A 12305-nucleotide genomic window follows, 5' to 3' on the forward strand; every position below is an offset into this window, starting at 1 on the left:
CTCCTCCACATCTCATCTCTTTAATGCCCCCTTTCCTCCTTTGTCCTTGTCTCACACTGTCTCTGTGCTTTCCTCTTTTACTCGCTGTCAGTCGGAAGCCGACGACGACTCTGAGATGCGGACTCAGGTACACTGGGCAAGCTTTGTGGCCCTGCTCAGTGCATCACACCACCACCAGATGCACTGAGCCACTCAGATATCAACCATCAGTCACTTTGTGCCGTCATCTCCTCTTTGGCTTGGCTGCTGCTGCTGTTGGCACGCTCACTATCACACACACACACACACACACACCAGGATGACCATTCAGTCTCGCCTGAATTCACTTCACAGACTGCTGCCGCAAAGCTTCCGCTGCTTCTAAATGTGCCATTCCAGATCATTTCTCAAGTGCTTTTGCTCGTAAATGTTGGAGTCATGTTCAGATTTCTTTTCCTTCTGCAACAGGACTTCAAGTTTTAAAGTCTTGTTTATTTGTTTTTTTCCATCCATTCTTGGTCCAGTGACTTCTCAGTGGCCATCATGTCATGTCACAGACATACGATAGGACAAATCTCCCAATTCCTCCTAACAAGAGTTCAAATTGAACACTCCATAGCACCTTTTTAACTATAAATCCTCTTCCCTTTTTTTGTCTTTACAGTATAGTTTCATAAGACGAGTAAAAGGGGAAAACGTTTTTATCAAGCATAGTAATCTGATGCTAGAGGTTGGTAAGAAAACAAAATGCATGACTGAAATGTGCATGCAGGTGCTTTTGGTATAAAGAGTCCTAACAGGACTGATAACAAATATATCTAACCTGCTAGTGTATCTCCCTCAGTTTTATGTAGTGTTTTTTTATAATTCTGTGTGTGAATTGGAGTCATAGTAACACATATTTTCTAACAGAGTTCTTGCTGTGAGCATCCAAATTAATTTTTGTAAGAAATAAAGCAACAGAAAATAAATCGGTGTCTGTAGAACTCTAACGAGACTTGGGAGTGTTGTGCTGAACTGATGCTGTCAAACTAAATCTGTAAATCGGTGCATGAGACCATTTACTTTCATGCTCGTCCTAAATGCTCTCTTAGCATTTAAGCACGAGTTTTTTGTTGACGTTACTACAGCCGTTATGTGGGTGTACCCGTTTGCTGTTGTGCTGTAGTATATGTGGTGTATGTGCCAAATTCACACTGGTGCACAGGTAGCCTGCAAAGCCTCCTAAACACAACTGTGACCAATCAAAATAAGGAAGCACATAATGCAGTTTATTTAGGTCTGTAACCTTTTACATGTTGGTTCTCAGACCTATTCAGAACTGCATTCATGCTACCCCAATGTATTTTTGTACTGCACTGGATATGCAAGCTACCATTGTGTACGTAAAGCATGGCCGTCGTTCCCTCCGCGCTGCTCCCCGTCCTTCAACTCCTTGTGTCATGGTTGACCGGCTACTGTAGGACACCGAGCCTCCGGCAGAGATGGTCAAACACCAGACCAACATCAGCGAACTGAAGCGCTCCTTCCTGGAGACAGACGCCCACGTGCCAGGATTGACAGAATGGGAGAAGAGACTCTCCTCGTCCCCCGCTCACTCACCCAGAGCGGACGAAGCACCAATGATAGAGCCGCTGGAGCCGCAGGATGTAAGCCGCAGTCCACAGCTGATTAATGACGGCATGTGTGTGTGAAGCATGACATCACCGAGGATTATAGGCATCAATCCGAGGAGTGTTTCTGTGTAATGAGTCGTAGTGCAATAAATTCAATATTCACAATGGCTATAGAGCCATATTGTCTACATCAAAACGAGTCTGCAGCAGTATATTTTATGTCGTTAATTGATTCAGTGCATATTAACGGAGAATATATGCACTTTGATAGAGGAAATGAATCTGCAGAGTCATTCAGAGTTACTGCGCGAATAAAGTTGCACGTAAAATCCAGTGAGTGTGTCTGTCTTTGCTACCATCTCCGTATCTCTTCACCATATCTCATCAGCAATTCGATAACATGAATTTGTCTCAGTAATGGTTGTTTCAGTTATTAATCAGTAGTATGATTGTTGTTCTCAGTGATATTACATGCTTGAGTTAAAAAAAATAATGTTCTTTTGTGTTGCGCAACATAATCTGATGAAGTCACGCAGGACAAACGAGCGGCACTAATTACAGTCTTTGAGGACTAATCACTGACATCAAACATGTCCGACTGGCTGAAATGAAAAGACGATCCTCTGGTGGAGCTCTGGGACATATAACCACACTGGATATCTGTCCTTTCTTGTGTTTGTCTCACTCTGTGTGACCTTTTGTCTTATTTTATTTACTTTCTCCTGCAGATTGAAGATGAGCAGCCTGCGGGTAATGAGACAAAGGAGGAGGTGGAACCTAAAACCACACAGGTAACCTACATCTTGCTTGTTTGACACATTTAAAAGTCAGTTTTTTTGTTGGTGTGGTGTTGTGTTGTGTGTGCTGCCCTTTTGTATTTACCTAGCTCCAGACGTACGTGGACACTGGGACACTCTGCGGTATTTCGGCTCTTACTCTTTTTCTTGCCTTAACCTTTCCTTTTTCTTATCTCTTGGAAAAGAACAACTCTCTTGTTAAGTGCAGCAAAACAACATTTTTATCATGTAAAGTTACACAATATTCTTAATAAAGGAACCACAGTCAGTTTTTATTAGTCAATATCTAATATTACCAGGTGCTCATATTATTTCAGACATCAATTTATCATTTTATATCTGCTATAATAGACAGCACTAAAATATCTTTGCAGAGAAAATCTTCTTTCAAAGCTAAGCTACATCCAAACAGTGCATCTCTGTCCAAGTACTTATGGAGCTCAGTGTGTGTGTGTGTGTGTAATTTGTAGATGAATTGTCTCAAGAGCTTATTCTCACACTATATCGGCTGTCGGATGCCTTCTGTGTATTAACTTGAACGATCCGTTTTCAATAAGCCAAGTGTCTCCCCAGGCGGCAGGATATCTGGTGAAATACGTGGTGGATAGTACCGTAACAGATGGGGCCACGTCCTCAGGGCCACACGGGATTAGCCTGTCAACCACTATGGATGACGACGTCTTCATGGACGGCACCCTCAGGGAGGTTGAGGAGAAAACCCCGGACTCCCAGGAGGAGGTGTCTGAGAAGTCGATGCTGAAGGTCAGCCCCGGATCTGTCAGACAAGAAGTGTCCCAGGCCATCATTGACAAGAAAGGGATGCTCATTATCTTAAAAGAGGCTGATGACAAGCTGGAAACAGAGGGCGAAGAGATGTGTACTTTAGTTGAGAAAGAAGAGCCTCTAGTGTCTGGAATGGCTGAAGATGAGGAGAGCGAGTTGCTGTCTCCCTCTAAAGAGAAAGAAAATCTGAAAGAAGACACCGGTGTTGTCATAGAAGCCAAAACAATAGTTGCCAAGACTTCAAGTCCGAAGACTGATATAAAAACTGATGACAAGACTCAGATTAAAGGTACCGACTCGCCTAAGAAGGCCATGGCTTCGTGGATTTCAGAGGTGGTGAAGACAGAAGCATCGGAGGTCATCAGCGTGTTGACAAAGGAAGTCAAAGAGGCGAAGACTTCTGAGGAGCCACAGCAGATATCTGAAATCTTCACCTTTGAAGAGACCCAAACTGAGCAGTCAAAGTCCAGCGTGAATCAGATTACCATATCTGAATCTTCAACGACATCCTTAGCAGTGGTACTGTATGAAAACTAAAAGCAGCAATTCAGTTTTGGCTACCTCCCTTCACATGTCCACCACCCGCAGCCTTCCCCCATTGCCTTCCCCTCCAGCGGCAGCCCAACCAGTCTAACAACAATGTAACCAACTGCTGTGCATGGCTAACGGTCCCTTAACACCCAACGTTTATTCTCACACTTGCCAAACCGTCGGTTTTCTGTTGCAATCAAGCCTGCCGCTTCTTTTGATACAACTGTTTTGGGTTTGTGTTTGAGTTTGTTGACAGCTAAAACAGTTCGACCGGCCTTAGCAGCTGGCTCCCACAGCTGATAAGGAAAGAAAAGGGGCCTCTGACTGTTTTTTTTTTGTTTGTTTGTTTGTTTTTTTGCTCAGCTGCACCATTCCTTTTTTTCAGCTCTGTTATCAGTTGGCTGAAAGCGGTGACTTCATAGCTCTGGCTCAGTGCCACCGCTGCAGCTTTCCTCACCTCATCCTCCAAAATCCCCCCCCCCTCTCCTGCCCCTGTAACAAGTCCAGAAAAAAATTGTATGGGTCTATCTGAAAAGAGATTTGACAGTTTTTCCACACACAAAAAAACCAGATTAGCTGAAATTTGCTGCTGGTGAATACAACTGTAGAAATAAACTAAACAGATTTCAGGATTTGTTCCACTCTGCACTAATGTGAGCAGATCAGATTAAGTGAGCAACATAAGGGTTTTTCATACAATCCATACAATATATACTTTTCAGACTTTTCATTGTCCACCTCTCTTAATGCCCCTTGTTTGTAGTTGACTTAGAATCCATTTTGACTGTCCTCTCTTTTCCTTTTCTCTCTGTCCTTTTGTCTGTCCATCCTTGTGTCCCATCAGTCTACGCTGGGATGGGTTTCCTCTTCTTTGAGTCCCACCTCTCAAAAGGTGACCGATCCTTTCTGGTCCTCCTGAATTAACTTTAAATACACGCCCTTTTATTATATGCAATTCAATCAGGTTGTATGCAGTGAAACCAACGTAACCTTTTTCCTCTATCAGGTGTGATCTGAAACTGCAATGTGTACTGTGTGGATCATTTTGTAATGGCGATGCAAAAACATAATGTAACGGTACAATTATCATTCACAGGCATCAGCTGATCCGGAGGAGAAGGCGGCGGTTGCCACGGAGACAGAGGCAGCGCCAGCCGAGTCAACAGGGCCTACGGTGAATATCCAGACCACAGAGGCTGCAATGGCCGAACCAGTGCACACCACAGCAGCAGAGCTAGAGCTCACAGTCAAAACAATGACGGCAGGGCCCGCAGAGGGGGGGCTTAACTGGGGGGTAGTGTCACAGGTGGATATACACAGCAATCATTTAGGAGATCAACCAGTTAGTTGTGAAAAATCTAGTATTTCTGACTCTGCTCCATCTGAAGAACAAGTTCAAAAACAGTATGCATCTGTGAAGTTGGTAGCAACAACGTCAGGGTTAGATAAGAGCCTGGCCGACAGCAGTCATTTACCACAGGCTGCAGCAGAAAAGAGATTTGTGGAAGTAATAGATGTGGAGGGAGAGGATGCACCGATGATGGAGGAGAAGCCACTGATGTCAAAAAGAGGAAATTATGATTTCAGATTTACTGTCGCTCCTGCTTACATCAGAGATTGTGAAGAGGAGGAACACGGCGAGGAGGAGAGCAAAGAGCTCACTTTGGAAGAGGAAGTAGCCAATGTAAAAAATGCAAGAGAAAGAAAGCTCTCAGAAGGAGAAGGCAAGAGAGTCCAGTTCTCCAGTGAAGTGCAGTATTTCGAGGTAGACAAGTTTTCCACAGAGTTAGAAGATAGTATCGAAGAGGTGGATGAAGAGGAAGACCAATGTCCACTAGCCTGCAACTCAAAATGTTCACCGTTTGAAAAAGAGAAATACCATTATGTACAGGCGGACAGCTCGGAAGATGAAACAGAGAGAATAGAGGAGGAGGAAGAGACAGAAGGAAAGGAGGAACCAGAGGAAGAGTTTGATAAGAAAGAAAGAAATGTGAAACTGGGAGAAGGCTGTGTTGAAGAAAAAGTTTCAGAGGTGAGAGAAGATGGAAAGAAATCAGAGGAAGAAGAAAAAGGCCGAACTGAAGTGTTAAAGAAAGAGGAAACGGAGGAACCAGACCAGAAGTCCAGCTCACACCATGTGACCCTGACTGAACCCCTTACCCCAGAAGCCCCGCTCACCCTTTCACCTCCAGCCGTGTCTCAGTTGGAGGTAACCCTGCATCAGCTCCAGCAGCCTCGGCCTGGGCCCTGTAACCTCACCTCCACCCTCCCCTTCTGCCGGCACAATCTGCCACTAATAATCAAAGGGCAAAAAACCTCCAACAAAAGCATGGACGTGCGTGTTGACTTGCTAACATCACAGTTTGCCGCTGAGCAGATCGGGGGAACCTTTTTGATATGATGTGGTGCTCACACTTGATCGAAACCTTGTGATTTGCATTCTCCGGTTTCCTCTCCTTCACTGGATTAGGGACTCTAATGCATGACTGCATGCTCGTTTAGAGATTTAAGCCCCTTCAATGACCGTCTTTGGCTTAGTTTATTAGCATGCGACATTTATTTGTGTCAAATTCAATTTCATGTACAACAGCGCTGAGCTATTTTAAGAACAAAGACGTACAGTGAACACCAACAGTAACGCGTTTCAGACGTGTCATCTATCTAGAACACAGATGGTTTTGGTATTGCTGTGCTCTCCCCTCTGCATGTGTTTATTTGTGCAAATTTTACCTTCTTTTTTTTCCTTTTTTTACCCACCAGAGTCCTGAAGTTGCCGAGGTTAGTTCCAAAGAGGTGCCTGTGGTCCACACGGAGACAAAAACTATCACCTATGAGGCTGCAGAGGTATATAAGAACATTTTTGACCCATTTTTACCTGCATTTTAAATCTTGCTCCACTTTAAAATGGGATGAGATGATTTTGAATAAACTTAAAGCTGCATAATCAGTATTTCCTTATGTAACAATGGACCATAACTACATTTATTGTGAAAGTTTTTGCCATCACCTAACTCGGCAGTTTTATGACAGAACATTTTATCTCATTGTGTTTGTTATGCATCCCTCAAACACTGCTATCATAAAGCTCACATTCACCCAGTGGGCCACTGTTTTTAGCCAAGAAAGCTGTGATAAACCCATCGTACCAGCAGCAAACAGCAGATAGGCCAAAACTAAAAGGAAAGTAAATATTAGACTCAGTCGGACACAAATTAAACTCCAAATGAATACTAATGTTGCTCCCTATCGGCCAACTTTGTAAATAAGCATCAGCATCAAATACATACCCGTAACTGTGTTTTTATGGTGATGACGTGTCAGATGTGTCGAACACGAAATGTCAAATGCAGAGTTTTGCTTATCAACAGGTCGACACTAACGGTGACGCAGACCCCGGGGTGTTGCTGAGCGCTCAGACCATCACCTCGGAAACCACCAGCACCACAACAACCACACATATCACAAAGGTCAGGGTTCATCTGTTGTCCCTTTTGGCCTCTCAAACATTTCCACAGCCCCTATGCGAGCCTGTTTTTAGCTGTTCTCTGCTTTCTGCTGAATTTAGAGCATTAAAAAAACTGGTGAAGAGTGGGGGGGAATAGTAGTGCATGTGCCTGTGATTTAAAAGGAAAAAAAAGACGCTGGGAACTAGAAACACTTGTGGTGCTTTTGAGGCTGAAATGTCTCACTCTCCACCCACACACACACACACACACTCACATGCACGCACACACATTTTCACTTCTGTTTTTAGTGATACTAGGTGACGTGTTACTGCATGCAGGAAGCTTTGGTTGATAAATCTGACCACAAATTTGATTGCTTTATTTAAAAAAAAAAAAAAAAAAAAAGGTAAAGAAAGGAAAAGAAGATTATTCTTAATGCTATCGGAGACTGTTAGAGACCTTATTTAGTCCCTGGTTGCTCCCATACGAATGCAGGTAAGATTCCTGCCTTCCCAGTGAAAATAAGCTACAGTAATTGTGAACAGACACATTTCATTACAGCCTCACAGTTTCCTCTCTTCAGGATTTAGGCCGAAACAAAAAGGTACTTTTTAAAAGTACAAACGGGGATGAAAATGGTGTTTGCTGCCGTATGTTTTGTGCAAATACTGACTCACCACTGTTGGTCAGACGGTTAAAGGTGGAGTATCAGAGACGAGAATCGAGAAAAGGATCGTCATCACAGGAGATGCCGACATCGACCACGATCAGGTCTCTCGGAGTTTTTAACTTTTCACCTTGTTTTAGTTTTAGTTTTTTTTTTAAATCCCCATTATACTCATTATTATTTTTGTTTGCTTGTAAAGTCAATAATTGTATTTGAGCAATGGAGAAAAAAAATGGACCTTAACATTTCTCAGCACAGTATAGCCACATGATAGAAAGCGGCTTAGCATGTGACATTTTAAACAAAACATTTACATCTTTTTATTAACTCGTGATGTGACTTTAACAAATACTGAAAGTATGAAAAATGTAACTAATAGTGACTTCCTTGCTGGCATATTGACTTACAATCCAACATCCCCGCTCCCTCCCTGCCCTTCCCCGTTCTCTGTCTCCCCCTGGTGACCCCTCCTGGCACTGCACCCCTGTATATAGGCTCTGGCTCAGGCCATAAAGGAGGCTAAAGAACAGCATCCTGACATGTCAGTGACCAAAGTAGTGGTACATAAAGAGACAGAGATCACGCCAGAGGAGGGGGAGGACTGACCCAGGTAAGCCAAAGAGGTCCCAGTCCTGGTCCTGGCCCTGTCCAGTTTAGTCTAGTCTGGCCTGCTTTTAATTTAGTAGGACTGGGCTTTTTCAAGCTGGTCTCCATTTTCGGGCATGCTGCTTTCCCATCAGCACTTCCTCACAGACAGCCCTGCTTCTGTAGCACCTACAGCTAATGCATCATGCTGTTGTCATTCCAGCTCCCATCCCCCTGCAGGGAAAAGGTCGACTAGTGCGTGTGCACACAAACCGGATATTATAGTCTAAACTCGTAATGACAAGGCTTAAAAACCTTTACAGTAATGCTTCTGGCAGTCTCAGGCAATCTCTTGTAATTTGGTGGCAACGCTCCCCCTGCTGGAAAGAAACCCAATCCCCTTTTTATTAGAGAGCTTCTGTTTGTATATGAATCTGGAAGCTCTCTCTTCAGTTTAATCACACACGTTCGCCTTTTTTTAAAAACTCAAATTGCAGTACCAATCTTTACAAGAACTGCTTTCTAGATAAGAAAATGTGGAGACAGTTTTTATATATTCACAACAAAAACAAGTTATGTTGACATAGTTGTGCCTGCATATACAGCACAGTGCAGTACAGTACAGCGATATATCGTGTTGTCTACATTGTGAAGCCTCACAAAGGACACTGGCAGCGATGAGCGATTAAATACCTGCCGAACTGGCTTCTGCTTCTCAGGGCGCGCTCAAACTGTGGCTGCTTACATATTGACTGAAATCTGATCTCTTGTGTACACAGACATGGTTTAGTCTATTTTCAACTCTGCTCATAAATGAAAAATCAAATACTAAACTGGGTAACTGCTTGTCATCCTGTGACATATTGATAAATAGAAAATTAAGCTTCCAAGAAATATCATGTGACATTTAACCAATATTATGAGAAAAAGTGAATCATTTGCAGAGCTGCATGGAAGATCTCTGTGCAAATAGGATCAGTGTGTTTCTACCTAATATGAACACCAGGATCTTTTTATATAATTAAGACTGATAATAAACTGGTATAAGCAAAAGATCAGTAAATTGCACCAGCTGGTAATCCAACAGTGTAAAATGGGTGTAATGTTCTGATCATTAATGCAACACAAAAGCAAAAATATAAGAATAAAAACAGTGGAAATTTACAGCTTAACTCAGCAGTTATAAAACGAACGAGGTTTTTTCTCCCTGAAATGTTAAAACTGTGTTTCCAGGACGCTCTGTTTCGAGACAACATGTAACATACTGCTCCTTTCAGTTGCACTCTGCGTTCTGTGTTTGTGTGCGCGGGGGGGGGAAATAGGTCAGCAGTCCTTGTTGCAGTATCTCCACAAACTTCACAAAGGCAACGATTTGTGTTTCAACTTGTCCGCTTGTCGGTATTGTGAGGATTATGACAGGTGTGGAGCTGCGTGAGGGAACCTCTCATTCCATTGTACCCACAGCATGTCATCATAACCTCGCCACCTTTTTCTCTCAAACATTTTATGTCTGAAAAACACCCATTCTCCAGTTAATTCTTATTCACCTTTGGGCTCTAAAGCTTATATTATTTCATTAGCTTTTTTTTAGTGAAACGCTCCCAAGGCGCAGGGGTTTGGGGATGAGCAAAGCGTGCATGTGTGTACTTGCGTGACTCACCAGATGGGAATGTTTGGCTTTGTTCTGCTGCCTTGCCCTCTGTCTTCTCTCTGTGTGTGTGTGTGTGTGTGTGTGTGTGTGTGTGAGTGTGTGTCTCTGTGTGTGTGTGAGTGTGCTGTTTAATATCTGTTAGTAAGAACAGCTTTGTTTTACAGCCTTATTAACATGATACTAAATGTTTTCTTCGTGGTGTTTTGGATGCTTTTTCTTTTTCCGCAGTAGATACACACAGAGCCGTGAGGCAAATATAGTATCATGGGGGGGGGGGGGGGAGAGAATTGGAGTAGCTGCATTCATGGGTGTAGAGATTAAAATACAAATCACATCATTACAGATAATGATGGTGTTCTGTTTTTGTGCTGGTCTTCGCCTGCAATAGAATGTAAAATAGGTTGAATTAATTTCTGGGATGCCACTGAGAGCATTGATTGTAAAATACAGCTACTGCCCAAGAAGCCTGTGTGTATCTATGTTACATTTCTGTAGCTCAGTAGTCCTTCTGTGCATCTAGTTACAGAGATAAAACCTGCTGTAACGTTTCTTATCAGGCTCAGTTTCAATCTCTGGCTCCAGTGTCCCGCTGTAAAGCTGGGTGCACTGAAGGTTCAGATGTGATTAAATATACAGGATGTACTAAGTGCTTTCCTCCGCTCTTCCAGGAGTAAAGCTGAGGGCTGTTTTCTGTTCAACCTCCCAGAATCCAACATCCAGAATTCTACATATTACGCCGGGACTCTCAGAAGACTAGAAAAAGGCTCCTACTCTCCAAATGCTGCAGCTCGCCGCCCGTCGCAACCATCACCTGCAAAATAAATAAATGCATTTTTGCATGAGAAGGACGTAATGTTGCATTATCAAACAATTGCAAGATTATACGGAAAATCGTACGATTTTTTAAAAATGGTTCTCGATCCACCTGCACGCCGAATCCCTGTGTGCAGCAAGCAAATCATTTGCTTTCACTGCCTTATGACTTTGATGCATTTTTATGATTGAGAATAATTATTGTAGCAACATTTTATTTATGAAATAAAGCCATCACTCCAGAAACTTAAGATTGCTGTAGGCTGTATATGTTAGAGCATACACTATTTAACCTTGCTGTTAGAAGTGCCAACCTCATTTGCCAGCAAGCATCGCCTCACTCACTCCATCAATCCAATGATTCTCTGTCAGGTATGCCACTACAGATATCACAGCCCAGTACTGTACATATCAAAGCTTTCTTAGGAAAATAGCAAATTATCTTTCACAGTTGATTTTTGTCGTGTCTACTTGAATTGTGTTTTTCCTTTTTATGATTATTTCGGTATTTTATTGCTTTTCATCGATTTGATTCCACCACTGCTTTTTTTGTTTTGTTTCTCTTTTTCTTTGAGAAGGTCTATTTTTGGCAAACGCCAAAGAATCAAGATTTCTGTGCAAGAAATAGATTTATATGTGCCTGCGCAGGATGTGAATGTTCGCCAGGGTAGATGATCGGCTGCAGCACTAGTCCCAGGTTTGTGTGACTGTGAGGCAAAGGGCTCAAACTGCCGAGCTCTGCCCAAAACAAGATGCAAAGCCAGGAGAGATCTGTCCCCCCCCCACTCCCCCCTTACCCACCCACCCATGTCAGCTGTATGCCTCCGTCATCTGTTCAACTATATCTGCATAACCGAGTATTGTTCATGTACAGCGACGTTTTCCTCAAAATGGTGAAATAAAAGTGGCAAATGCATTTTGTTTTAATTTGCTGTTTTCTTCTCAAATAATAAAATGTTGACAACAGTACTGAAACTTGTGTTACCAGCTGATGTCACCTATTGATGAGCACAGAGAGATGGGCTCAGTGTCAAATTACAGGGTCAAGAAAATACTAAATGATAATTCAAGGGTTTTGGATATGGTTTTTTATGGACTAAATTACTTTTAAATGCAGATATATACATACATACACACTAGTTTTTACCATTTAAATAAGAATTCACCCTTAACAGCCTACAAATAATGTAGCCAGTGATACAACATAAATGACACTCAGCTTTAACCCTCCTGTTGTCCTCGAGTCAAGGGAGGAAGAAGGAAGGGAGGGAGGATGGATGGATGGAAGAAGGAAGGAAGGAAAGGAGGGAGGAAGAATAAAGGGAAAGAGTGAGGAAGAGAGGAGGGAGGAAAAAAAGAGAAGGAGGGAGGGAGAAAGGAAAAGAGGAAGGAAGGAAGCTAGGGGGAGGAAAGAAGGACAGAAGGAAGGGAGGAAAG

At 42.8% G+C, this 12305-nt stretch overlaps 1 protein-coding gene across 1 annotated transcript in view; it reads left to right on the plus strand.

Moving 5' to 3' along the window:
• Positions 1-11827, plus strand: part of epb41l3b (erythrocyte membrane protein band 4.1-like 3b) — a 54194-nt gene extending 42367 nt beyond the window's left edge. Inside the window, exons 16-27 of the mRNA XM_062429763.1 lie at positions 92-127; positions 644-709; positions 1443-1628; positions 2324-2386; positions 2966-3694; positions 4551-4598; positions 4803-4880; positions 6467-6550; positions 7075-7173; positions 7843-7923; positions 8314-8429; positions 10724-11827. Coding sequence (XP_062285747.1) covers positions 92-127; positions 644-709; positions 1443-1628; positions 2324-2386; positions 2966-3694; positions 4551-4598; positions 4803-4880; positions 6467-6550; positions 7075-7173; positions 7843-7923; positions 8314-8424 — 1581 coding nt within the window. The 3' untranslated portion in view covers positions 8425-8429; positions 10724-11827. The remainder of the gene's footprint in view (positions 1-91; positions 128-643; positions 710-1442; positions 1629-2323; positions 2387-2965; positions 3695-4550; positions 4599-4802; positions 4881-6466; positions 6551-7074; positions 7174-7842; positions 7924-8313; positions 8430-10723) is intronic.
• Positions 11828-12305: the final 478 nt, after the last annotated feature.

This window comes from Scomber scombrus, chromosome 11 (assembly GCF_963691925.1).
Source record: "Scomber scombrus chromosome 11, fScoSco1.1, whole genome shotgun sequence".
Taxonomy (NCBI): Eukaryota; Metazoa; Chordata; class Actinopteri; order Scombriformes; family Scombridae; genus Scomber; species Scomber scombrus.